At 38.0% G+C, this 25,106-nt stretch overlaps 1 protein-coding gene across 2 annotated transcripts in view; it reads left to right on the top strand.

Annotated features, from left to right (window-relative positions):
* The window catches only part of SEC14L1 (SEC14 like lipid binding 1), a 32,169-nt gene extending 7,390 nt beyond the window's left edge, over window positions 1-24,779 (top strand). For both annotated transcript variants that reach the window (XM_014051671.2, XM_087709864.1), the window contains exons 3-16: window positions 7,997-8,146; window positions 8,226-8,357; window positions 9,063-9,191; window positions 9,907-10,138; window positions 10,537-10,646; window positions 11,129-11,318; window positions 13,277-13,365; window positions 14,580-14,650; window positions 15,442-15,613; window positions 15,843-15,977; window positions 17,372-17,506; window positions 19,199-19,453; window positions 20,550-20,728; window positions 22,295-24,779. In XM_014051671.2, coding sequence (XP_013907146.1) covers window positions 7,997-8,146; window positions 8,226-8,357; window positions 9,063-9,191; window positions 9,907-10,138; window positions 10,537-10,646; window positions 11,129-11,318; window positions 13,277-13,365; window positions 14,580-14,650; window positions 15,442-15,613; window positions 15,843-15,977; window positions 17,372-17,506; window positions 19,199-19,453; window positions 20,550-20,728; window positions 22,295-22,400 — 2,085 coding nt within the window. In that variant the 3' untranslated portion in view covers window positions 22,401-24,779. The remainder of the gene's footprint in view (window positions 1-7,996; window positions 8,147-8,225; window positions 8,358-9,062; window positions 9,192-9,906; window positions 10,139-10,536; window positions 10,647-11,128; window positions 11,319-13,276; window positions 13,366-14,579; window positions 14,651-15,441; window positions 15,614-15,842; window positions 15,978-17,371; window positions 17,507-19,198; window positions 19,454-20,549; window positions 20,729-22,294) is intronic.
* Window positions 24,780-25,106: the final 327 nt, after the last annotated feature.

The following is a 25,106-nucleotide window of genomic DNA, read 5'->3' as shown; positions in this document are numbered from 1 at the left end:
CCACACCCAGTGAAGGTAATTTGAAGTCCCTCATTACTGTAAGCCTTAGGAACCTCACCAACAACTCATCCTCAAGCTCTAGCATTTCAGCCGTGAAAGTCACTATGTTAGAGGAAGGCTGGCATAGCAGCAGCAATCCCATCTGGTCCAAGAAGGCTTTGCACATATGATTTCCCTTCTGCTATCTGTAGAGCTGTACCTTTGTACAAAAATATACAAAACCATAAGGTTGTGGCTTGAAAGCCAATGGATAGTTCCCCTACAGCTACCCAGCAATGTGGGCCACTGAGGGATCTGGTGATAGAATATTTGGGCAGAGCTTGTGGATATGGAACACAGAACTAGTTTTAAGTATCAAGACTGCCTTTTCAAGAGTTTCCTGCCCCGTTATACCACTTCTGCTGCCTATCACTCCCATGATATTATTGTCTACTCCTTTGCTCCTGGCAGACCTCCTTTCCCTCCATCTTCTGGCATCCCTCTCCCAGGTCAAAGTACCCCAGATAACACTCAGTTGAGACAGCCATCTTAACCATTTAGCTGATCTGGTTCTCCAAATCTCTTGTCCCAGTCACTCAGCAATAACAACCACCACCACCCCTCAAGACACAGACATACCTCTACCACATTTCTGGTTCATGGGATAGCTGAAGGTATAAGCAACAAGATCCTCACTGCCATCTCTCTTCGAAAGGAGAGTAAACCTCTATCTCAGCCACTTCCAATCCATCAGCACCATCTGTCAAAATAGACTGAGCCCTCAGTTTGAAAGTTTGTTTTCTCTTGCAAACACAATTAGAAGAAACTGCCTCTGATGATACCTTACTGAGTCATCCCCAACTCATGAGTATAATGCTGTCTGAACTATTATTATATATATAGTCATGAAAAGGAGGTCATTGTGGCATTGTACTCAAGGCTTAAGCTGTAATTTAACTTTTAACTGGTTTATTTTTTTTAAAATGTCTGGATGCATCTATGCATTATCATTAATTATGTCAAAATGTTTTAATATGCAGACAAGGAAAGGAACTTAGACGGGTTTTTATTCCTCCTGGGTTTAGTGCTTATATTTAGTATTCTGAAGGCCTTCCAATTAAAACATGTATATAACTGATGGTAGTAAATTGGTTTAATTGTTTTTTATGAATTTGAACTGTTTGTTAATTTGTCCTGAATATCAAGTGGAAAAACAGGCAGGATAGCAATTAATTTATACTTGCATATTATGCTGAAGGGAGGCCATAGTAACCAAACCTTTAGTGAGAGGAAATATTCACCTATGCTTCCTGGCAATTATATTGTCATTATTCAACTCCAGAATAGAGCCTCAGGTCTTAAATGTCTCTCTGGTGACGTTTATGAATAATGTAGTGCCGTTGTGTAGTGAATTTTTCTACTAAATACAAGTAACTTTGCAATATTGCAATGTCTTGTCTAAAACATCTTTCATCTAGCTACTCCAATAGATAAAAGAGAAAGCAGACAAAAAAATGGATGCTCTTTTGTCTACAACAGGAGTGTCAAACTGGTGGCCCATGTGCCAGATGTGTCACCTGCAACCGATGCCCACCCCAGCTCTGCGAATGGGAAAAACATTGCGAAATGTCACATGACGGCAATGTGATGCAGCAAGTTTGACACCCATGATCTACAATATCTTTGTGTTCCACCTTTTGATAGCTATTTGTTGCAGGCAGCTACTGCAAAATTCATCCTTGTAGCTGTAGCCATTTGAATGCCCCCACAGACATGTCCTCATGATTCAAGCACTTTGCAACCCACTCGCAGTTACAACGTTGCAGCATCCCACAGCCATGTGATTGCCATTTGCAGGCTTCATTACTGGTTTCTGGAATAAGGTTATAAATGTCTCATCAAGACTTACTGGTCCCAAATACTGTGGGTAAGCAAGGACTACCTGCATTATGTAAGCAGTATCTTCAATTAATGCTCAATTCATGATGATTTACATGGAACACTTTAATACAACTTTCTTAGCAATAAGGTGGAAATATTTTCTCATTGCATTCTCTTTTTCAGCTTCCTAATCTAACCTGGGCTTTCTGGATGGTTCCCCATCCAAATGTTAAGCAGGGTTCTTTTTATTAGATGTATAGATCTGTTAAAATCATTAATGAACTGAAACAAGGGAGCATTTATTACTCAGATCATGGAACTGACGTAGGAATCCTATTCTCATTGAATTTGTTCCTCTGTACATTTTAGAGCTTCTTTATTTTTGCCATCTTACAGGGCACTTTTATTCTAATTTGTTAAAATGTCATGTCACTGATTAATATTCATTAAGCCATAATTTGAAGATAATTTGAAGATTTGAAGCAGTAGTACAATAAAGAAATATTATCTTATAGTAATTGAATGTAGGAAACGTAGTAACATTTACATTCTTTGATTAATGGATGAAAATATCCTGGGAAATAAAATGGGAGGGGCAATTAACTTTATGCGTTATGAGTTTATGGGATATCAGCTGTGTTACAAAGATGTCTTCATCTGCAGCTGTGGGTAAAACATTTTTAGAAGAGTTAACAGTATTGGTGTGACACACCTATTAGGACTAACATGCTTGATTGCCTCCTGCTAGAAAATGTTCGCCATCATATCAAATGTGAAAAGGAGAAATGTTTCATATAAGGAAGCAACTGAGAGTTTTGAGAATCCAAATCCGAAATCTCAGAACTTTCACATAGATTGTAAGCAGGTTAAAGAAGCAAATGAATTAATAGAATTAATGAGGCAACCATTTTCAAACTGTCTTAAATGTCATGGCCCTTCTTGATGCAAATTGTGATTTGACTGCTACAACAGGCAGAGATGTTATCATGCTCTTGCTGTAGTAATACTGGAGTATATGTGAGCCCTGAATGATTAAAAGGATGTGTTCGCCATATTCTTAAATTTCCTGAATCTCGCAAGACAGGGGGAATAAGTGTCAGAGCATTTAGAGATGTTTGAGCCGCAATATCACAATACATAATGAGCTTCCTGGTGGAATTATTTTCTTTTCCAAAACATATTGTGTTTCTCTATGTGATAGGAAATGTGAGTGACATCAATCTTGGACTAACTTCAAGAACTTATGTAGCTCTGCTAGTACATTTTCTTCCTTCAGTCCCAAGAGTGAATTTTGAATTGTTCATTTAGTATGTTTTATTTTGTTACTTAAATAGTTTTGCTTGACAATCTTGAAGTTAGATTGTCTAGTTTAGAGTACTATTTGTGTTTTGGTTATACATTTCTCAAGTTTGTAAAATGTTCCTTTTTGTTGAAAAAAATAGAACGGATTGTGAATGGTTTTTTTCCCCCCAGATTTTTTTCATTTGTTAATACAGTACTTCCAGGCTTTTGGAATGGGTTACCCAAATAATGGTAGTATGAGAAGATATTTATGCACATCTCATAAGGAAATATGTGTGAAGTATTCAGCATTGGTTTATTTTTATATGAATCTCTTTAGTTAATTTTGTTACCAGCCTCTTACAGGAAATGCCATATATTTTGATGTCTTAAGCCAGTCTACGTCACCAAAATTATTTAAGAATATTTTCTAACAAAATTTCTTCGTAAGCCATTATGCAGTTTTAGATTGGCCATTTATAACAGTTATGTGCACAAGGCTCCTGTAGTGATGATGCTGTATGAGAGGAGTCCAATTTAACTTTTAATGTTCTTATCCATACTGCAATCAAGATTGTATGCAATTTTGAATTGGATTCAAGGTGTGAGCTACTATTATGATGATGCATTTTGCTATTAGGAGCTACAATCATGATTTTCTAGTAGTTTTAAGTGGTTGCCAACAATATAAACAACATATATGTTCTTGAACAAGATCTGAAAACCTTGTCTTAAAAATAGCAGTTATTTGTAATCAATATTGTATGCAAAACATAACAATAACACAACAGTGGACCAATTGATAATTTGAATTGTGAGGAAGGAAAGCTGAGGGGGGAAAGAGGTCTAGGATTAATTAAGTGGTTTTTCTAAGTAGTAGCTGTAATAAAGATGAAATACTTATCTTGCTGAATCATGAATGATGCTCTGTTCACATTGGAGGCATAAGTTAGATCAGTCATTCTCAACCTCTTCTTCACCCCGGATCCCCTTTAAAAATCTTTTGCGGTCTCGGACCATGAGCACAGACCCTCCAAGACTTAATTTAAGGTTTAAATCATTTTCAAGTCTTCATGGACCACCTGTAATGACATTGCAGGTTGAGAATAACTGAGTTAGATAATTAGGTGAAGGGATCAACATTACTGTAATGAGGCAAGTGTAGAACTAGTCAATATGCTTCCAGAGACAAAAGAGTTAATTTCTGCATTTAGTGGAGTGGTTAATTTATAAAATAGAGGAATTTAACTTATCTAGAAGGAAGAAAAGTTATCTGGGAGGAAGATATATTTTTATTAAAAAATAGCATTATATTTTAGATTGCCAAACCCTTTTGATATACTTCTGATAATGTCAGTATGCCCGTAATGTTTGTATACTTCTAATATGATTACTGTGGTTCATAGAATATGATATGGAAATGGCACAACCATATTCCCTGGGCGTTTTATAGGTTTTCTGCTATTCATTTGTCAGAGGAAATTTTTGGTAACTTTAAACTGGTATGTATAATTAGTGGATACAACCTTTTGTGGCCAAGAGGTACAATATTGATATATTAATTGTCTTGGAGTACCTCTATTGTCAAATAAAAATAATTGACACTACTCTCCTGTGAGTGGCACTTAGCAATATTTATATGTGTTTAAGCTCCCATGTGGTTTCTTGACAGGCATCTGTTTTAAAGGAGAGAGCAGGTGGCTTTCATATCCTGTAGTATTTTTAGAAAGCTATAGCGCCAAGCATAACAGAAGAGAGCACCATTAACACTATCTTTTTGATCGCTTTAACATTTCCCAATATAGCATTGATTTTATAAAACTGATCTTTGAAATACTCCTCTCATGCTGATATTACCACTGCTTTAGCTGTTAGCACATTGTTTAGGTTGCTCTGGCTGTGTGATGGATAATCACTTATTCTTTTGATACATCTAGAGTAATTTATTCAGGCACACTTTGGGATATCACTAGAATCTTATATAAAATCTTTAAAATTAATGCAAATGTATCATGAAATGTTGCAGGGAAGGAAACTGTTTGAATGCTTAAACCTCTGGCTGAAAAAAATAGCTTATTGCAAATCTTGTGGTTGCTAAGCAACTACATACTTATGGTTTGAGTTAAGATTTGTAAGCTGGTATGTGGGAAATAATATCTGAAGGCTTTGTTCAGTTGCAGCTGATGCCAGACTTTGTCATGCACATAATGCCAGAAAACTGTTCTTGGAAAATAAAATGCCACTGCAGTTGGCTTCACGCAACTCTGTTGAAGACGCATATGTGCTGAGCATTTTAAAATTAAATTAAAAGTACCTGCCTAGTTATCTTCTTCATGAAAGCATTCGAAACATGGCTAGTTGCACAGGGTATTAGCACACTGCATTTTTAAAAGTGTAATAACAATGAAGGTTAAACCTACCTATAAGAGACCTACATTGCAGAATTTGGTGTTAAGCAAACAGACACCTTCAAATGTTATCTGTCTGTCCGTCCATCCATCCATCCATCCATCTTCAAATTTAGATGACTGCTCCAACTTCCTAAGTCAGCCCAAAAAGATACCATGGTTGATGGCATCAAAAGCCACCAAGAAGTCCCCCCCTCCCAAAAAAAAGCAAGGATAGATGCACTAGGTGGGCAGATTTTGTGAATTTGAGATGGATTTTTGCATTAGTTTTTATTTTCCTGAGCAGGGTGTATATTTTGGGGAGGGTGAGGGATGTTCAAGATTCTTAGTTACTATAATAGCTGAAATCAGTTAAGCAGAAAACCTAAGTGACTAGAGTTTTCTTTCATGGGTCAGAGGTTTCTGAATTTACTTCTCAGTTTCCCTATTATTTCTAAGCCATTAGCAAAAATGGCTACTATTCATATATTCCACCTTGGAGATACCTTTCTAATCTTTAGCACTAGAGGTGGATTTCTAAAGTTTGATTCACTATTATGCCTGAATGGATTCTTAGAATTCATATTTATGAACACCGTATTTTCTTAGGGTGTTAAATCTACATTCAAGGTAAAGGACTGTGTTCCATCACACTGAAACTAAAATGTTTAGAGGCAGAAAAGGAAATAACCTTTTATTAATGTCCAGCTTTCTGTCAGAAGAAAAAAATATTAGTTTGATAATTTTCATACAGTGGAGGAATAACTTCAGAAGGCAATAAAAAACTGAGTCCCTGGCAGACTTTTATAGGTTTTCAGGGGATGCAAAGATTTGCCAGGAATCTTACAATTTTATTCACAGCAGAAAAGCTGCTGAATGCCCTCTGAGAGATGGAGAAATGACAAATTCATAGCCTAGGAATAAGTGAATGTGTTGGAAAGTATCTGGATAACTTGATACAATAAATTGAAAACTTTTCCCCCTGAAAATAATGATATATATTATGCTGGAATACCTTAAAGTTTACTCTGAAACTGGACTGAATCATGATCTTACAATTATCAGCATATCATGTCAATATTAACAACTCAAGTTTATGCCCCTATAGAAAATAAAAATGAGGGCATAATAGAGAAATTATAAGAAGTTAAAAGCATGATACAATTAATACATGCACATGCACAGACAGATCATCTTAATGGGTGGTTTCAGTGTCAAATATGTGGGAATAGGTAAATGCAATGATTTCATACAAGAATCTGATCTGATACAAGAATGTGATTTATGAATAACATTCATATGCTCTCACTAACCCTCTCATACACCTTCCCCAACTTCTCTCATATAACCTTTTGCATCCAACCCATACCTCACCCTCGTTCCCCCCACTCCTGCAGCATGCCTCACACACATCTGGCAGCAGCCACTTACCTGCCTGCCAGCCTGGAACTTGCAACATTTATCAGCTTTCCCCAGTAACTTTGACTGCAGGAAGCTGTCTTACCTAATAACCATGTTAATGATGGCAACCAGGACTGCAGGGATTGCTGTCACTGAGGTCCCAATTGTCATCATAAGTGGAGGACTACCTGTATGTACTTAGGCATGAATACAGGTTGGGAAATGGTCCCAGATCTGAGTCGAATTTGTATAGGTATGCTTGGGGACAACCAGTATGGAAAGAATGAGCTTTTGGTGTCTTTATTAGGCTTGGCAGAAGTACTTTGGAAAGACGATTGACTAAAGATGCTCCTCCAGTGCCACACACTACTCTTGTTAGATATCGTATTTTTTGGAGTATAAGACGCACCTTTTTCCCTCAAAAAAGAGGCTGAAAATCTGAGTGCGTCTTATATACTGAATACAGCATTTTTTTGCCTCACGAAAAGCCGCCCCCTTTGCAAAATGGTCATGCAGAGCTTGTAGAAGGCTTTCAGAGAGCTCCTGGGGGCTGAGGAAGGCAGAAATAAGTGAAAAATAGGTGGGTTTTGCTGAATTCTGCCCCCCCACCTAGCCCCAGGAGTACTCTATAAGCCTCCTAAAGGCTATGCATGCACTTTTCTTTGACAAAAATCAGGCCTGTTTTTGCAAAAAACGGGCCTTTTTTGCTCATTTTTGGTTTCCTGCAGGGATTACTCTGCAAGCCCCCTAAAGGCTATTCGTGCCTTTGGGGGGGGGGGGGGGAGAACCGGCCCATTTTTGCCAAAGTGGGCCATTTTGGGGAAGTTTGCAGAGTGCAAAAACTTTTTTAAAAATTTGCCTCTTCAAAACCTTGGTGCTTCTTATACTCCGGTGCGTCTTATACTCTGCAAAATACAGTATATGAGAAATACAAGCTAGAATTTTAGTGTATAATAGAATTCAGCCATTTATTAAGATGAAGAGGACATCTGTGATTAGTTGACAAGTATGTGAAATGCTGCCTTGAGAATCTTGTGACAGATGTTTATATTCTCCTTTTCTTACAGGCGTATGAGAAAAGGTTTCCCACTTGCCCTCTCATCCCCATGTTTGTAGGCAGTGATATTGCAAGTGAATTCAAGAGTGATGACGGGGCAATCCATGTGACTGAAAGACGTTGTAAATTGGATGTGGATGCTCCACGGCTCCTGAAAAAGGTAACACTTAGTCAGGTTCTTTGTCCAAATCACCGCCTCTTGGGCTGCTACTTAAATTCATCTCTGTTCTCCTTCTCAGATTGCAGGGGTAGATTATATTTACTTTATCCAAAAGAACGCCTTGAATAGAAGAGACCGCACTTTGCACATAGAGGCCTACAACGAAACTTTCTCAAACAGAGTTGTCATTAATGAAAAATGCTCATATACGGTGAGTAAGGGTAGGCTTCAATTTTACATTACGGTCTTTCTAAGAACGGAGCATTTCTACTTAAGCATTCTTTGTTATTTATGGTTTCAATTATTTATGGTTCTGTTTTTCCTGTCTAGGGTGCCAAGGGCACAAAATTAGAAACAATTAAAAGCACGGTTAACCCAAATAGCATTTTTATTGATTTGACTTTGCAGACTTATTTGAAGAGATGTTCTTGCTTACTTGTCTGACAGCCTAGTGATGAGAATGTAGCTCCTGAGTGGAGTTTAGGAACAAGAAGAATACACCCAATACATTTTCCTGATCACTTTAAAACAAGTTGTGATGTAAAAGGTTCTATTATACTCAGAATGTGTCATTTTGGTTGGCAATTCTGATCTGAGGAAAACGTAATTCACAAGATTTGAATTTGTAGGTTTTCTTCAAATTATTGGATCCAATAATTTACATTCAAAGAAATTATTGGCTCCAAAATTTTTAAGATTTAAGAGAAGAATATTTTTCAAACAACATGTTTAGTAAAAGAATTCCGTAGGTACACAAATATTAGGCTTATTGGGCATTCTTTAATTTTGGTGAGAAAAAAGTTGTAAGTGAAGAAAAGGAAAATGCACTGTCCAATTCTTAACTAATAATTGCCCTGTGCTACTGGATTAAGGTTTTCTTACACGTTGTGGCTGTTCTTATTTCTTAAATCTCCAGGTGCACCCAGACAATGAAGACTGGACATGTTTTGAGCAGTCTGCAAGTCTTGACATTAAATCTTTCTTTGGCTTTGAAAGCACAGTAGAAAAGATTGCTATGAAGCAATACACTAGCAATATTAAAAAGGTAATCTTTTTAAAGTTTTATATGCAAATAATGTTGTGGCTTCCTGAAGGTTGGGAACAATTTTCAGTTCCTTATTGATCTTCATAGTCTGTGTTTGCTCCCATCTTCTATTAGAGGCATGTTTTACTCTATTATATTGGCAAGAGGGGAATCTGCGTATGGCGGGCTCTGGTCATCATCCAGAAGTACCATCATCAGTTCCCATCGTTTGATCTTGTCAGAGATAATTGGAATGAATGAATACAAAAATATTGGCGATCATGTTCTGCTAAAGAATAAACCAGCTAAGAAGAAGTTGGTCCTTCAGCACTAAGCCACTAAAAATAGTATTCTTTATAATTTATATTTAGAAGGAATGAAGTTACTCGTGACCTGGAATGAGCTTCAGGATTCAAAAGATAGTTAAGTCTGTTTTTGAACAAAAAGATCTAGAGGACATATTTTTCATTTCTTTCTTTCTTTTTTCTTTTTGTATTGAAAGTCATGGGAATATAATTGTTCTTCTCGACTTGAGTTTCTAATTGAGACTTTGTAATGCTGAACTGAAGTCTCCAACATAACACAAAGTTCCTGCAATTGCAGCAGATAATCAAGAACTAATTACGTGGGTTCCTCTTTCTCTCTCTCTCTGTCTGTCTCTCACATACACACAAACACACATACCAGCCATGTGCGCCTACAATGCATTGATTTAAGGATTGTCTTGTTTTGAAAGGGCAAAGAGATAATAGAGTACTACTTGAAGCAGCTAGAAGAAGAAGGTGTAACATTTATTCCTCGTTGGACTCCCCCTGCTAAGTTTGCATTTGAACACGGCACAGCTCACTTTAGACGGTCGCTATCCCCTCCAATCAACCTACCAGAAACTGCTGTCAAAGAAGGACTGAACACCAAGGAAATCAACACGTGCAACAATGCATCAGAACTGGCGGCTGGAACCCCTGATGGTATGTGGTTTGTCCCATCCTCTTTTATAACTATTTCATGAATGTCATCATAATCTCAGCTGGATTTTAAGAATACTAGCAAAAAATCAAATTTATTTATTTATTCAGGAAAAAAAATGCAAGCAAGCAGTTGTACAGTTATATCTTTTTTCAAGAATATCAAGTAGACACATAGTTGTGGAGTTTTTTTTTAATCAACTTGGGATTCTGATGGTAGGTGTTGAAGGCAGTTAGCAGTGCAGAGGTTACAAGGAACTGTAGAACTGATGAAAATATCTATCAAAACTACTACCGGCTAACTTATGTAAATAATTGAACATTTCAAACGGTTTGGTTTGTAAATGAGGGTTTCCACTGGAAGTATGGGCAATGAAAAGAATTTTATTTACATTTTCCAGACAAATTAGATGCAGATTATATCAAGAGGTATCTGGGCGACTTGACCCCACTTCAGGAAAGCTGCCTCATCAGACTTCGGCAGTGGCTCCAGGAAACACACAAAGGCAAAGTAAGAGGATGTGTCTCTCTTTTGCTTCCTGTCCATCAAAAAAGTGCATGATGTACAAGAATGTCTGGCAGAATGTCAGTGTCGAGAGGAAGGAAAACAAAGTGCAAAATTGTTTATGTATTTATTTATAGAGTAGAAAATTCTAATCTTTAGTTTCCCATAGTGCAGAATTTAGATTCCTAAATCTATTTCAGAACTGGGTGATTCTCCCTTCTCCAAGACCACCTCCTTGTGATGTTTTTATGATCTTCTAGTACTACGGTAGAAAATGCCTGGACTATGTTCTTATATTTCCTGTCTAACCTTCTCCATTCTGCTACAAGGCATCTTTTTGTCCTTGGATTTCTAGGTCCCCCCCCCCCTCTCCCCAATAAGGACATGGCAGCTTTCTTATGGAAAAGGGATGGGGCTTAAGTACAGAAAGGGACTATGGAGTTATTATATATAGCTTTGAAAATTCTTATTGATTACTACATTTATAGATCCCCAAAGATGAACACATCTTAAGATTCTTGCGTGCCAGAGATTTCAACATTGATAAGGCCAGAGAAATCCTGTGCCAGTCTTTAACATGGCGCAAACAGCATCAGGTGGACTACATCCTGGATACCTGGAACCCTCCTCAAGTACTGCAGGATTATTATGCAGGTGGTTGGCACCATCATGACAAAGGTTAGTAACAGCAATGCAAACGTTTTGTAGGGGGAAGTCTTAGGTCTTCTGAAATGCTGCCAGTGTGGTTTGCTAAAGAACGCCAAATGAGATTTGCTTAAAGTACTTAAAACTGATTGTCAAAGTGTTTATGATACTTTGTTGGAGTAGAAGGTAACACATAAAGATAAAGGTATCTGGACAGTGGAAGGCATCCAGTTAGAAAGTGAGAAGTCTTGGCTTTATCATTCATTTGACATGTAAGCTCTTTCAGTTGTTGCCAACTCTTAAGTGGTAAATACAATGTTAAGACAATATAAAAAATACATTAACAATCTGCAACTTCAGATTTCTGCTCGTTTTTCAATCATGCACCATTTGGGAATTTGATGAACACAGCATATAGCAGTGGCTGACCAAAATGCTGTCTTGGGATCAAACCAAGTTGTACCTTTGGAGGCCATTGAAGACCATTCAAACCTGGTCCAGAGTTCAGCAGCATAGGCTGTAATTGGGTGTCTCATGTTACTGTCATGCGTCATCGCTGTTTTACAAGCTGTATTAGTTGCCAGTTGATGTCTGGATGTAATTCAAGAGACTGGCCATGACTTCTATAGCCTTTCTGGGCATGGGGTCTGGTTATTTGGGAGACTGCATGTTCCCAGTAGTTTCTGCCCATTCACTATGACCCGGCAGAGTGGGTGCACTCCAGGTTCCTTCAGTTAATTGCCATCTCCTGGGAACAGAGAAGCATACATTCTCTGGAACAGCATCCCCATACTATGTCTGTGGAAGTTACCAGTCACCCGGGTCATGGTTGTCCAAAAGGTGCTGTCCAAATTGGACTTTGTTTTTCCATGAAGACGTTTTGCTTCTCATCCAAGAAGCTTCTTCAATTCTGCAGTGAACTGAAAAGCTTTGTGAATGAGAAGCAAAACATTTTCAATATTTTCAAAAACAAAGTCCAGTTGCCTTTTGAAAAAAGCACCTTTGGGTTCCCCATATTATGATTCCTGTCCTTCCAGAAGCCTCTGAAAATCCTCTGTTCCCAGGCTTCGAGTTAGGGACTCCCTGCTGATTTTGGGGGGAGGGGTTATTATTTTTATGTGGCTTTGGGCACTAATTTATTTTCCTTTACATCATGAATAGTTTAAAATGTTAAGCCATCCAAAATCATTTTGGAATCAAGAGGCCTCAAATTCTAACAAAAATAAATACCCATTGGGAAGGTGTCCTGGCACGACTGTGAAGAGTCACTATAGTTAGACCAGTATCTTCTAATTTTCATTGATAATGTCTCAGTATATCTTTGACTCATGGTTGTCCTGTTCATCTAGGGGGAAATAATCTTTTATCATAATGGTTTTTTTTTCATTCCCATTGGCTCTTCTGATTATAATACTTACAATAATACAATAAAGTTGATGAGTGATACATAAGTGGGCGGCCATAGAAATTGAAATAATGTAATAAAAAGTTAAATAATATTAAGCATGTTTTCAAGCCAGAAGTTCCTATATAGGCAATCCTTAACTTATGAGCAGAATTGGCTTTCTGGCGGAGAAGATTGCAAATGGCGATCACATGATCACGGGTTTCTTGGTAACCAGTTGTAAATGCAAGCTAGTTGCCAAGCATCCAAAATGCAGTCATGTGACCATGGGGGCGGTATGACATTTTATAGTCTCTGGAAGTGCTGTTTGGGCTGTAAAGCACTCTTTCTGAGGCCCTCATAACTTTGAACAGCTATTAAACAAGGGGTCAAAAGTCATTGGCCATTTATTTAATGGCAGTTAAATCTTTATCATCTTTACTTCTGTATCTTTATTAATGCAGCCTAAACGTTTGTTGGAAATCAGGTTAATAAGCAAGTATTGATCATTCCAGTTTATACAGAATCCAATACAGAAAGCTTCTAACCATTTCTTGGTTTATCAGATGATAACTTGAATGCCACCATTATTATTCTTTTGCTTCAGATGGGCGTCCACTGTATGTGTTGAGGCTAGGCCAGATGGATACCAAAGGTTTGGTGCGAGCTCTTGGAGAAGAAGCCCTGCTTCGCTACGTAAGTGCCTCAGATACAATTTGCAGATGATTTCTCTAGGGAATGTTACATCCCCATTTCAATTATCCTGCATCAATTAGCGTAACTGGATGTTCCTCAAGTTGCTCCTATTAAACCATGTCCAAAATATCTGCAGGGTATTGTCAGCTGGGAAAAGTTACATTACAGCCGGGAGCACTCTAGAACGTCATTGACAATCTGTTCATTTTGATATCTCTTTTATTAGAATAGCAACATGCTTTTTCTGTCTGTTGTGCAAAGAATAAACATATGGGCAGCTTTTTGCTCTTGAGATATGGCATCTCTCACTATTGGCCAGCTAAGCTGGGGCTACTACAGGTTGCTCACTTCTGAATAGGGGAATGAAGTGTTAGTCCTCAGATATCAGGATAGAGCCTTCTTGCCTCTGAATATAAGTAAGAGAGAAATTGTTTTTCCAATTTCATAAAAATTACCACTTTCCATGATCCGACCTTCAAAGTGGTCTTGAAAAGAGCCAAGGTGGCGCAGTGGTTAAATGCAGCACTGCAGGCTGACTGCTAGATCAGCAGTTCAGCGGTTCAAATCTCACCGGCTCAGGGTTGACTCAGCCTTCCATCCTTCCGAGGTGGGTAAAATGAGGACCCGGATTGTTGTTGGGGGCAATATGCTGACTCTGTAAACCGCTTAGAGAGGGCTGAAAGCCCTATGAAGCGGTATATAAAAATCTGCTATTGCTATTGCTAAAAAAGTGCCAAGCTCTCAATGAGAGAACAAATTCTAATGTTTCTTCCCAAAATTGAATTAACATATGTAGTAATTTGAAATCCAAACAAAGCTGTAGATGGACAAGACCAGATTGTATGAACTTTCACATTTCTTATGTCATCAACATAAGAAATATTAATTTCTTTTTAAACATTCTTTGAAGGGCTCAATAAATATAAAGTAATGCCTTTTGATGTATGCGATTCATTTTTAAATTGTAAGAGGTATAATTTTACATTTTAAAATGTAAATGCACATATTGATTCCTCAAAACTAGATATTCAAATTATTTCGTAGTTCAGATACTACACACAAAAAATACTGACTTTCATTTTATTTTATTTTTAAATTTCTTCACAAAAATCAAAGTTGAACCCAAAGTAACTCTGTGTCTGAAATTTTATCATGGCCATTTTAAAGCAAGTAATTCAACATTCTCATCTTTCTTTTTTTTAATTAATGTGCAGGTTTTATCTATAAATGAAGAAGGACTGAGGAGGTGTAAAGAAAATACAAAAGTATTTGGAAGGCCTATTAGGTAAAGAAACTTTCTTAAAGTCCCATGAGTCTGTTTCACTAAACTTACATGTTTATGCTAATTGAGATGAAGTTTTGCTGTACAGTGTTTTGATCAAGTCCTAGGTTAACAAATCGAACACTTCGGCACAATTCCAGTGGTCATTTATATAATATGGCACACATAGCCAGATTTGATTCTGCAAGATTCTGGCATCCCACCCTCTCTGCTGAAGTTTAGTCATTAAACAATAGTGTCAGATATTTCTGAGTAACAGCTAAGAATAGATCCAGATAAGTGCAGGTGGGAATGGGAAGTGATGATAATCCCAAGAGCAGTATGAAAATAGATACCATCTAATGTAGCTCAAGTAATAATATTGAACAAGAAGTGTGACAAGAAGACTGTTAGGGAATTTCATATATACAATATTTTAAAACTAGGATGGATGAAAAAAAATGGGATGGGATGTAAACAAATCAATAAAAATATTGAAAGGCCAAAAAGGTGGACCAGTGAAATTGGAAATGCATGCTTTTCATGAGTGAGCAATGCAAATAAACACAAAAATTTAAAGAGTTGGAAGGATTGAATGAATTATAAGCATCTGGATTTGAAAGAGGGGAGGGTAAATTTTCTTTCTCTCTCATTAACAAATATTTCAGGTATTACGGTTTTTGACTACCAGAATTTAAGTGAGGAGTAAAAACATCTGATATAGTACAGTATATTTGCATTCTGTCACAATCAAATAATTGCTTGATTGATTTAAGTTGAACATGCTGGTTATGTTTTATTTTGGGAAAACACAGCTCTTGGACTTGCTTGGTGGATCTGGAGGGCTTGAATATGCGCCACCTATGGAGACCTGGTGTCAAGGCCTTGCTGAGGATCATTGAGGTGGTAGAAGCTAATTATCCAGAAACGCTAGGACGTCTTCTAATTCTCCGAGCTCCCAGAGTGTTTCCAGTCCTTTGGACACTGGTAGGTTCTTAAGTTGGTTCTCTGGGAATTGATGTTTTGTAAATTGGGGTCAGTGTGTACTTTGGAATAGGCAAGATTGGCAAGCTTGATATTTATAGTTGCTTGATTTTTGGAGCTATAAGTAGAAATCCAGCTAGAGCATAGACCTAAGTGACTATTGGAATAATGTGTTTCTCTTGAGTTCATCTGATGTCTTGGGAACGTTACTACTTTAGTATTTTGTTTGTAGGTTAGCCCTTTCATTGATGACAACACCCGAAAGAAATTCCTGATTTATGCTGGCAATGATTACCAGGGTCCTGGTGGGCTGTTGGATTACATTGACAAAGAAATTATTCCTGATTTTCTTGGTGGAGAATGTATGGTAGGTAGAAAAGTCACTTTGTTTGACAACCAAGCTCAGTGACCTGTAATAATTCATTCTCTGTGCTAGCGCAAAACCCAGGATTAGGTGTGTGCAAAGAGTCCTAGATTCATTTCAAAGAAGCCATTTGAGTTGCATAAGTGGCACAATTTGCTGAAGGGATCATCCCATTCAATTTAGCAAAGCAGTTTGGGTGGGGTTGAATCCCTTTGGATTCAAGTGAAGTTCAAGTGTTTCTAGGCTGAGAAATTTTGGGATTTCCCAAAGGCTTTTGTGGAAGCCACCCAGCTTAAAAGTCCTTTGGCACACACATCTAGTCTGGGGCCCTTCAGAACGTAGGGAAGGGACTTCATATGGAGAAGACTCTTCTCAATGTTTTTCCAGAGCACTCCCAAAGGTTTTCTGGGCCTCCAGCAAGATTCATGTTTTTGTGCCACTAGTCCCTTTAATGAATCCAGGAATTGGGATAAGGAAAGCAGCATGAGAAAATGCATTCTTGTCTAATGCTTTCCTCTGTCAGGTACTGGGAATCAGGGAGGGCCAAGTGACACAACAAGAATTTTTCTGAAGATAATTTTTTCTCTCTCAGCTGTTGGCAAGCAGCTGGGACAGTTGAGTGGTGTGAAACATTATTTGCCATGCCACTTGCTTCTCTGAGGTGCTGTCTAGAAGAGGCTTCAAGTTAGCCTGGAGCTGTTTACTCTGGGAGACAACTTCAGGATGGCTGCCTACAAAGTCTGTTGTCACATTGTCCACACGTCCTCAAAACCTCACACTCAGTGCTTCAAGAAAATGTTTTGCTTTGTTTTAATATGGTCCCCATCTTATTTACATGAATAAAAAATCAATCAATCAAAATCACAATAAATCAAAAGTGTAAAAGTGTAGGAGAGTGGCAATTACCACTCACAGATAATATAGCCATCTATACATTTGCACACCCCCACATTTGCAGGATTCCCACACCCTATGATAGAACCATGTCATTTATCTTTAAAATATATGCTGTAATATATACCATTGATAATAATGAATCCTGCCTATGTACAATATTCATTTGTATATAACACCGTAAATGCTGTTCTTTTACTGCTGAAAAGCTAGTTTTTGAATTCATCTTGTCTTACAGTGAAGACAGTTTCAGACCAATTAACCTTCAGTCTGTCCCTCATCAGTGTCTGCTTGAGAAGTATGTTGTGAGGGCAGACATAAGCTACATTGAGAAAAATGGGGTCATTTCCAGTCACACACACTAGTTTTATTCATTGATCTGTTTACATCTCACTATTTCAAATTGGCTGTGGAATGTTCTTTCTGAGATGTTTTCATTTGGAGCAGAAACAGATGCATTTTACTAACTCTTTTCTCTCCACACTTTATTTAAATTTCTTTAGTGTGAAGTTCCAGAAGGTGGGCTGGTTCCCAAATCTTTGTACCGGACAGCAGAAGAACTAGAAAACGAAGACATAAAATTGTGGACAGAAACTATTTATCAGTCTGCAAGTGTCTTCAAAGGAGCTCCCCATGAGGTGAATCATTTTATTTTTCTCCTTTCCCGGTAGTGTTTGCTAAAAATAATCTTCAAATAGAAGTCAATTCCTCATGACCTCATGAATAAGTCCAAGTTGTTTTCTTAGAAATGTTACGGAAATTGTTTACCATGGATATTTTCAGGCACTTTTTTAAACTTCCTAGTCTATCTAGCCTCTAGCTTTTCTATTTTCTGGTAGGCTGTCCCCTGAGTACTAACCAGGTTCAGCTTTCCTTAGGGCCTAATATCTAGCTGGGCAGCCTATGGTAAAGATAATCAAACAGGTATGTGGAGAGGATTTTGGGAAGCAATTTTTATTTTGAGAACTAATTCAAGTGATATTCTTGATTTCAAAACTGAAATGCTATGTCCACAGTTAGGAAAAATCATACCATAAAACTTTTATTTTTGTAAAAAAAAAAACTACTTTCCATTAGGTGCGTCAATCTTTCATGACAATTTTGGGCAAGATTGCTATCTTGAGTATCATCTGAATGGCCTCAAAATCCTATCTATGAATTTGTAATGGTAATGCTTCATTTCTAAGGAAAAGAGACCTAAAGTGAAGTATGGGAAGTCCCCAGCCCTTGACTTTCTTCCCCAGTTTCCCTTGCATGATAAAGCATTCCAGAATCTGTAATTAAAAAGTTAGAAAAGGGGAGTAGACCCTCCTCTGTTCTCACCCTCTGTGATATGAATAGTGTTAACGATTCTTCTAATGCTTGGCTCACAGTATTTTCCTAGTATTCCTAATTTCTGTTTCTAGTTCTTGATTATTTTTGCTTAAATAATCATAGGTCTTTCCTGACAACAGCCTATGTTTCTGTCTTTGGGCATCAGATTTTCATTTGCAATGTTAAGGTTTTAATAATCATCTAACATGAAGATTAAAATCATACAATAGTAGACACTATTGCTTTAAGTACGTATAGTATAGCATAGCCTTTATTGTCATTGTACAAAATAAATACAACAAAATACAACAATGTGACACAATGGATGTTGTAGCTAGATGAATTCTTCAATTTGATTTCTGATAGATGGTACTGTAACTATGGACAGACTTTACCATAGTTTCAATTGGAAACGCTGACCATCCTAAACCAAGCCAAATCTAAAAACACCAGGGAATTTCAAGAAGCCTGGCACTCTGATAAATTAGCCATCAATAGATACATAGACATATACAGTATCTACATACTATGCAAAAAAGATAATCAACAAGCCAAAGGGGAACAAAAAGACCCAAGCACACTCCACCAGCACTCAGATAAGCATAGTTTAACTCCAAGATTAACATCAGACCAACAATCAAATAAACAATACCCCAGTCAAGGAATGCCAAATAAGCTAACAGTTAACAGCCCAACCATTCCCCATCAATTCTGACAGGGCAAGCTGCTAGAATAGAAACTGAGAGCAAACCCCACTCCTTACAGCACTGATGATGTTACCTAGTTTTGAGTAATGAAACATTTGCAAAAGAATAAGCTCAGCACCAAGGACCCTTCATTTCAACCCTGAGCTACAAATATTCTCCTTTATTGGTACTGTGACTGATACAAATAGCAGGCTTCAAACCAGACACAGTGCACAATTCTTATTGAGAGAAGGCTGACGGGAGCCTTGGCCAGTAGAGATATCTGCCATGATTTGAGTTTCTAATATATCCACTTGCTCTTCTTTTCAGATTTACATTCAGATTGTGGAAGCTGCCTCTGTGATCACCTGGGATTTTGACGTTTGTAAAGGTGATATTGTTTTCAACATCTATCACTCCAAGAGAGCCCCTCAGCCTCCCAAAAAAGACTCTTTGGTAGGGGCACATAGTATTACCTCCCCTGGTGGCAATAACGTACAGTTGATAGACAAAGCCTGGCAGCTGGGGCGAGACTACAGTATGGTGGAATCACCGCTCATCTGCAAGGAAGGGGAAAGCGTGCAGGTGAGAACACGACTCTAAACACAAGCTCCACTTTGATTCCTAGCTAAATGCTTTTAGGTTTTATCAGAACGGGCTTTTTAATGCAAGCATGTTCTGAATACCCAGCACAGCATTCTTGTGTTGCTACTTTCTGATTATGTCATTAGCCAGTCTTAATACAGTTCCTAATGTATCATTGTAGCAGTGTGAAATCCTTAAGAAAGTGCGGACTTGATGTGTTTTCGCATCCAGAATGGGTTGCCTTAATATGGCTATAGGAGGAGAAGAGATCTTAAGTTCTTCTCAAGAGTCTTAAGTCCTTCTCAAACAGTTTGCATTTGGTTTCTCCCACTAAACCTATTTTGCCCTGCTTCACACTAGAACATTTGGCCAATGATTTATTTCAGCGTTTTATAAAATAGAATGCTAATTCAACATTGAAATTAGAGGTCCTCACCAACTCAACCTTAAAGGAATTGCTCTTTCAGGGCAAGGGGAGAGTGATATTTTAATCAGTCATGCACTTCACAAATCAATTGTACAACAATAAGGAAACTGCGGGCGGATGTGCCTTTCAGTCTTTGAACTGCTATCCCTCCTTAAAATTTTGCAACCTTCTTCTGGGATATAGCTGTTTTTTAAGGGAAATATCCACATTTTGGATTCCCTGAAAATTACTTCTCTGCATTTTAAAAGGGTGATATACAAATCGTAGGATAGTAACAAATTAGTATGTTCAAAACCATGCATAACTCCATCGCTACCTAATTCATTACAACTTTGTGATTCTATGTGCACCGGTCTAAATATCAAGGCTTACCACCAAGTCAAGATGTGGTACTAGGTATTATGTATTCCGTACTTGCCAATTAATCCTTATTTTTCATATATATCTATGATAAGCCATAATGATCAATAACCATAAACTCAAAAAACCCGAATTGTGCTTAATGGAAGTATGTTTCTTACGTTTTTGCCTGCCAGCTTCTCTGAATTGATTAAGTAAGCTGAGCATGAAAGGAAGACTCAACCTACAACTGCCGATTGATGAAGTGCACTACATTATATCCAAATGGATGGTTATTAGCCCTGATTTCCTCTGCTCTTGCTTTTTAAGGGGTCTCATGTGACCAGATGGCCTGGCTTCTACATTCTCCAGTGGAAGTTCCACAGCATGCCTGCCTGCGCTACCACCAGCCTGCCTCGTGTTGATGACGTACTGGCATCCCTGCAAGTTTCATCTCACAAGTGCAAAGTGATGTACTACACAGAAGTCATTGGGTCAGAAGATTTCAGGTAAAGTTAACTGTAATGTTGCAAATGCCGGTCTTTAAAAAAAAAAAAAAATGAGAAAAATGTCTTATGGCTCGCTAAGCCTTTAATGCGCAAGCAGTCAAAAACTACCCAGAGTAGTACAGGAACAGCAGCATTTCCATGACCTAGTTTTTCTAGAGACTTTAGAGTCATCAAGATGATTCTTAAAGGCACTCTGCCTATGAGCTTTCAGATACCACTTTTGGTTAAAAGCAACTCATCTGATGTTTATGGCCCCTCTCTCTTATCTCCATTCTTCACATTGCTGGACTCCATTGCAAACATGCATATTTTTAACTTTTCTTGCCTTGGTTGATTGATTTCACACAAAAATAGCATTTTATATGAAGTTGGAAAATGATTTTGACTGTTTTTGTCCTATAGGACAAATCGATAATCTCTAAGGGTAGCTAATATATTATTCACAGCTCTCTAAACAATAAGTACACTTGACTAATATTAACAAACATTGGTTTGATGGAGACAGAGGGAAAAAGTTAGATCGTCTTTTAGATCAGAGATAAGGGGCAAATTGTTATCATTAAAACTTATGTGCAGGTCTCAAAAACTACAAGTAATCATGGACTATGTAAATGGCTTTACTGATCTTTTTTAACATTAAAAAGATCAGACATTGCATGGTTCCAAAAAAATTTCTTAGACTAGCAAGTTGCATCAAACAATGGCAACCTTTGCTTATTGATTTGAAGAGAAAGAAAATAGCAAGCGAAATATTTTTATAAATGAATTTATGATAAATCTCTTTTTGATGCTATTCACTATAAAATGAGTGCAGGTATTGGCATTTTTGTCTCTTCGAATCAGTTTGGTTTTTGGTTATAAGTCGTAATTGTATATGTGAAGATTTTTCAGTATGTAAAATCCATACGATTCCTTAAATTGACTCAGATTAATCATTTGTAATCTGAATCAATTTAAGGAATTTTTCTAGATTCTATACACTACATGTTTATTTGTTAGAGAAAACTTATTTTTTCTTAGTTTATTGAATAAGAAATTGGAATTGGAAGATAATAAGTACTCTTTTCTTCATTGTTAGTAGGGGGTCAGTCACTGCAGATTGTTCCTGAAGAACAATTTATTTTCTTACTGTAGGTTCTTAAACAAGATATTATGGAATAGTTTTTTTCCCAGTGGTATTAGCTATAAAAGATATATGGCAACCTAGCAACTTTTATTCTTTAAAAAAAATCTGGTTTTTTAGTATTGTGACTTTGGCATCTTTGAGGCTTACTGATTATTGTAATAGTTGGAAATTGGTTTGTGAAGTATACATGGATGATTCATTCTGGTTCCTTGGCTAACTGACTATATAAACCAGCCCTTCTCCACCTGCTGTATGCCATATGGTTTCTCAGGTTGGCCAGGAAGTTGTAGTAGCTAAAATTAATGAAAAAAACTCCATGATCAGTACTTATACATTCAGCCTATCACTGTCAATTCCATTTGGGATCCCCCCCCTAATATTGTTTTTGCATACAGCTCATGAAGGTATCCTATGCTTACATTGAGTCCATCTTTCCACAGGGGATCGATGAGCAGCCTTGAATCAAGTCACAGTGGATTTTCTCAGCTCAGTGCTGCTACAACTTCCTCCGGCCAGTCTCAGTCCAGCTCCATGATTTCCAGGTAGTGCCACTGCCTACGAAAGCCAGTTGATGAGATGGCTGGACCCTCGTCTATGGCAGTCCTCTGCAATACAGCATCCTCATCATCAGTGACACTTGCAAAAACAAACACACAAATGGAAGGTCTTTTTATAGATAGTAAAAGTAGCTGTGTGCATTTAAATATTCTGGTTTTGTTTTGAATTGGAACTGAAAGTGTGTCTAATCTTAATAGCCATAGTTTTTTATACATACGCTCGCACAAATCTTCACTTGGAAATGTAAAGGGCTGTTTTGCAAAGGAAGAATCAATCAGTGGTTGTATGGCTGACTTCCTGTTGATATATTTGTAATGCATTAGAAGTCTGTCCCAAAGTTTTTGCCAGTGAGATTTTCGCAAAGTTTAAGTACACCTCCACACACACACCCCTACCCCTCTTCTGCTTCTGCTCTCCTGAGCCTCTCCTCTGTTACAGCCCAGCATTAAGGAAGGCCTAAGGAGTGCAGTGCAGTAGCTGGGTGCCTAACATTTTGTGAAAAGCCAGCTGGTGAACTGGCTGAACCCTTTTCCCTATCTTTTCTCAGCGAGAGGTGCTGCCCTGACAGAGGGAGGCAGCTATTTTAACACGAGTTCATTCTGCTAGCTCACATGGTTACGGACAGACTCCTCTTTTTTGGGGCATTGAAAGACATTAAGCTAAAACACACTTCTGAGCATCGAAGGTGGGAAGGAAGAGGGCAGAGCAGGCTCTCCTCAACTCACCCAAAGGCTGGCCCTCCTTTGAGTCCTCAGGTTTGTTTCTCCTGGAGGTGCACATGATTGCACCTCATTTGCTTCTTTTCATCCTCGACAAATATCTTTTGAAGAGCGTCATCTTTTCTGCCAAGAGCTTCCTGGAGAAGTGGCTGCCTGGGTCCTTTCCTTCCTGTGCCCTTCTCCACTAGTCTGCCCTATGAATGCCCAAGTGAAACCTCAGGCACTACTGCAGTACAGACGGGATGTTTACCCTCCTAACAGAGCACAGCCTGCTGTGGCAATAATTCATTGCAGACACATCCACATGTTTCCCTAATAGTAAATTTGCTAAAGGTTGCTTAAACTCTCCAGCACTTGCTTCATTAGTATTTGAAGCATGCCTTTTGGAAGCCTTGAAACCTAAAACAGCCAGCTGCCAGACTAGTCTTGCTGATGCAAATGAGTATAATTCTACAAGAATTGCAAATCTGTTCGCTTAGCCAACAATAGCTGCTGAAATAGTATCTGTTGGATTCATTCATTCCCATTTAAAGCTCTAGTTACCCCCCTCTCCCCCCCACACCTCCGGTGTATAATTACAGCCTTGTTTAGAGAAGACTGTGTGCTTACTCTGTGCTTACTCTGTGCTTACATATCTTGTAGAATGTTAACATACACTCTCTTTCAGAACAAAGGAAAGTAATGATGAATGCAACCTGCAAATGTATTAATTAGAAAGCTAAAGGAATTTGTTTTTAAGGTCAGAGTGTTTATATGCTAATTCAAAGGACTTGCCATATGAATTGTAAAACTAAAACCGGTGAGTGCTTGAAAGTATTAATCTAGATGACAATTCTGGATATTAGTTAAATGGAATTGAAAGGGTATAGATTTGTTCCACAGACCCACACATGCTGTATTTCATCCAGCCGCTGCTTCTTTTGTGATTGTTCCTTAACTACTAAGAGCATTAGTATGGTAATTATCTTCAGTAGCAGTTTTAATTGTTGGTATGTAATCACGAACATGGTTCCCAGCCTCAGAAACATTGTGCCATGTTCATCCTCTTGTAATTAGTGTCCCCCTTGCCTGGTTGCAAAATGGTACATTCTTCCCTCTCCAAAACAGAGGCTCTTTATGAAAGATGGTTCTCTCTCTCCCATGGCAATTTTGCTGACAGCTGTGAAGATGTTTCATTCAATGGCTGCTATCAGCCCATGGATGTCTGATTTTGCAGAATGTTTAATGATTGGACCTCTGTTTTCTATCTTAAGATGTCTGTTTGCTCAGCAATGGCCCTTGGATGGGCAATACATTGGACTTTGGGAGGAGAGTGCATTTCAGAGCTCAAAGCACACACGCACTTGGAGTGGAAGGGTTGTTATTCCTCATAAAAAGCATGACATCCCACCTATGGCCTGATTAACTCTTTGCTCTTCTCCTTGGTGTGTGATCTTGCTATTATTCTGTCTCTGTTCTGCCAGAAGTGGTAATCAATCCTTCCGTTAACTTAATTTAGCAACTTTCTCCCACCTTCTCGCCGTTCCTGAACTTCATATTGATTTCTGTAAATGTTTTCTAAACATATTACCTCAATCTTGGTAATAAGGTAACAGTCTTTTAAATATTTTTTTTATTTGTATCAGTAATAAATGTGATATGGGAAAAATGTCTGAATCCATTTCTTCACAGCATGCTTCAGAAGTGGTGATTTCCTAGAAGATACAATAAGGGTCAGCATTCCAAATATCATCCAGAAATAAATCAGAGTCCAAGGCAGAACTATCCTTAAACTTCCAATTTAATAAGAGAGATATATTGGTACGTCTGTTGCACCCCAAATCTGAAAGCTTCCTGGGTTTCCACCGAGTTGAAAGTTCATGATCTTGTCCCCACACCCACAAGTTCATCACATGGTCCAATCTTCCTCTGCCACGCTGGCATGTCCACCCATCTAGTTCCAGTCAGATGCAGAGGTGCAGAGACACAGAATGAC

The sequence above is a fragment of the Thamnophis sirtalis genome, unplaced genomic scaffold (assembly GCF_051295495.1).
Source record: "Thamnophis sirtalis isolate CommonGarterSnake01/CBP01778 unplaced genomic scaffold, rThaSir2_p1.2 scaffold_3, whole genome shotgun sequence".
Classification (NCBI taxonomy): domain Eukaryota; kingdom Metazoa; phylum Chordata; class Lepidosauria; order Squamata; family Natricidae; genus Thamnophis; species Thamnophis sirtalis.
This window is presented reverse-complemented; position numbering and strand designations above follow the sequence as displayed.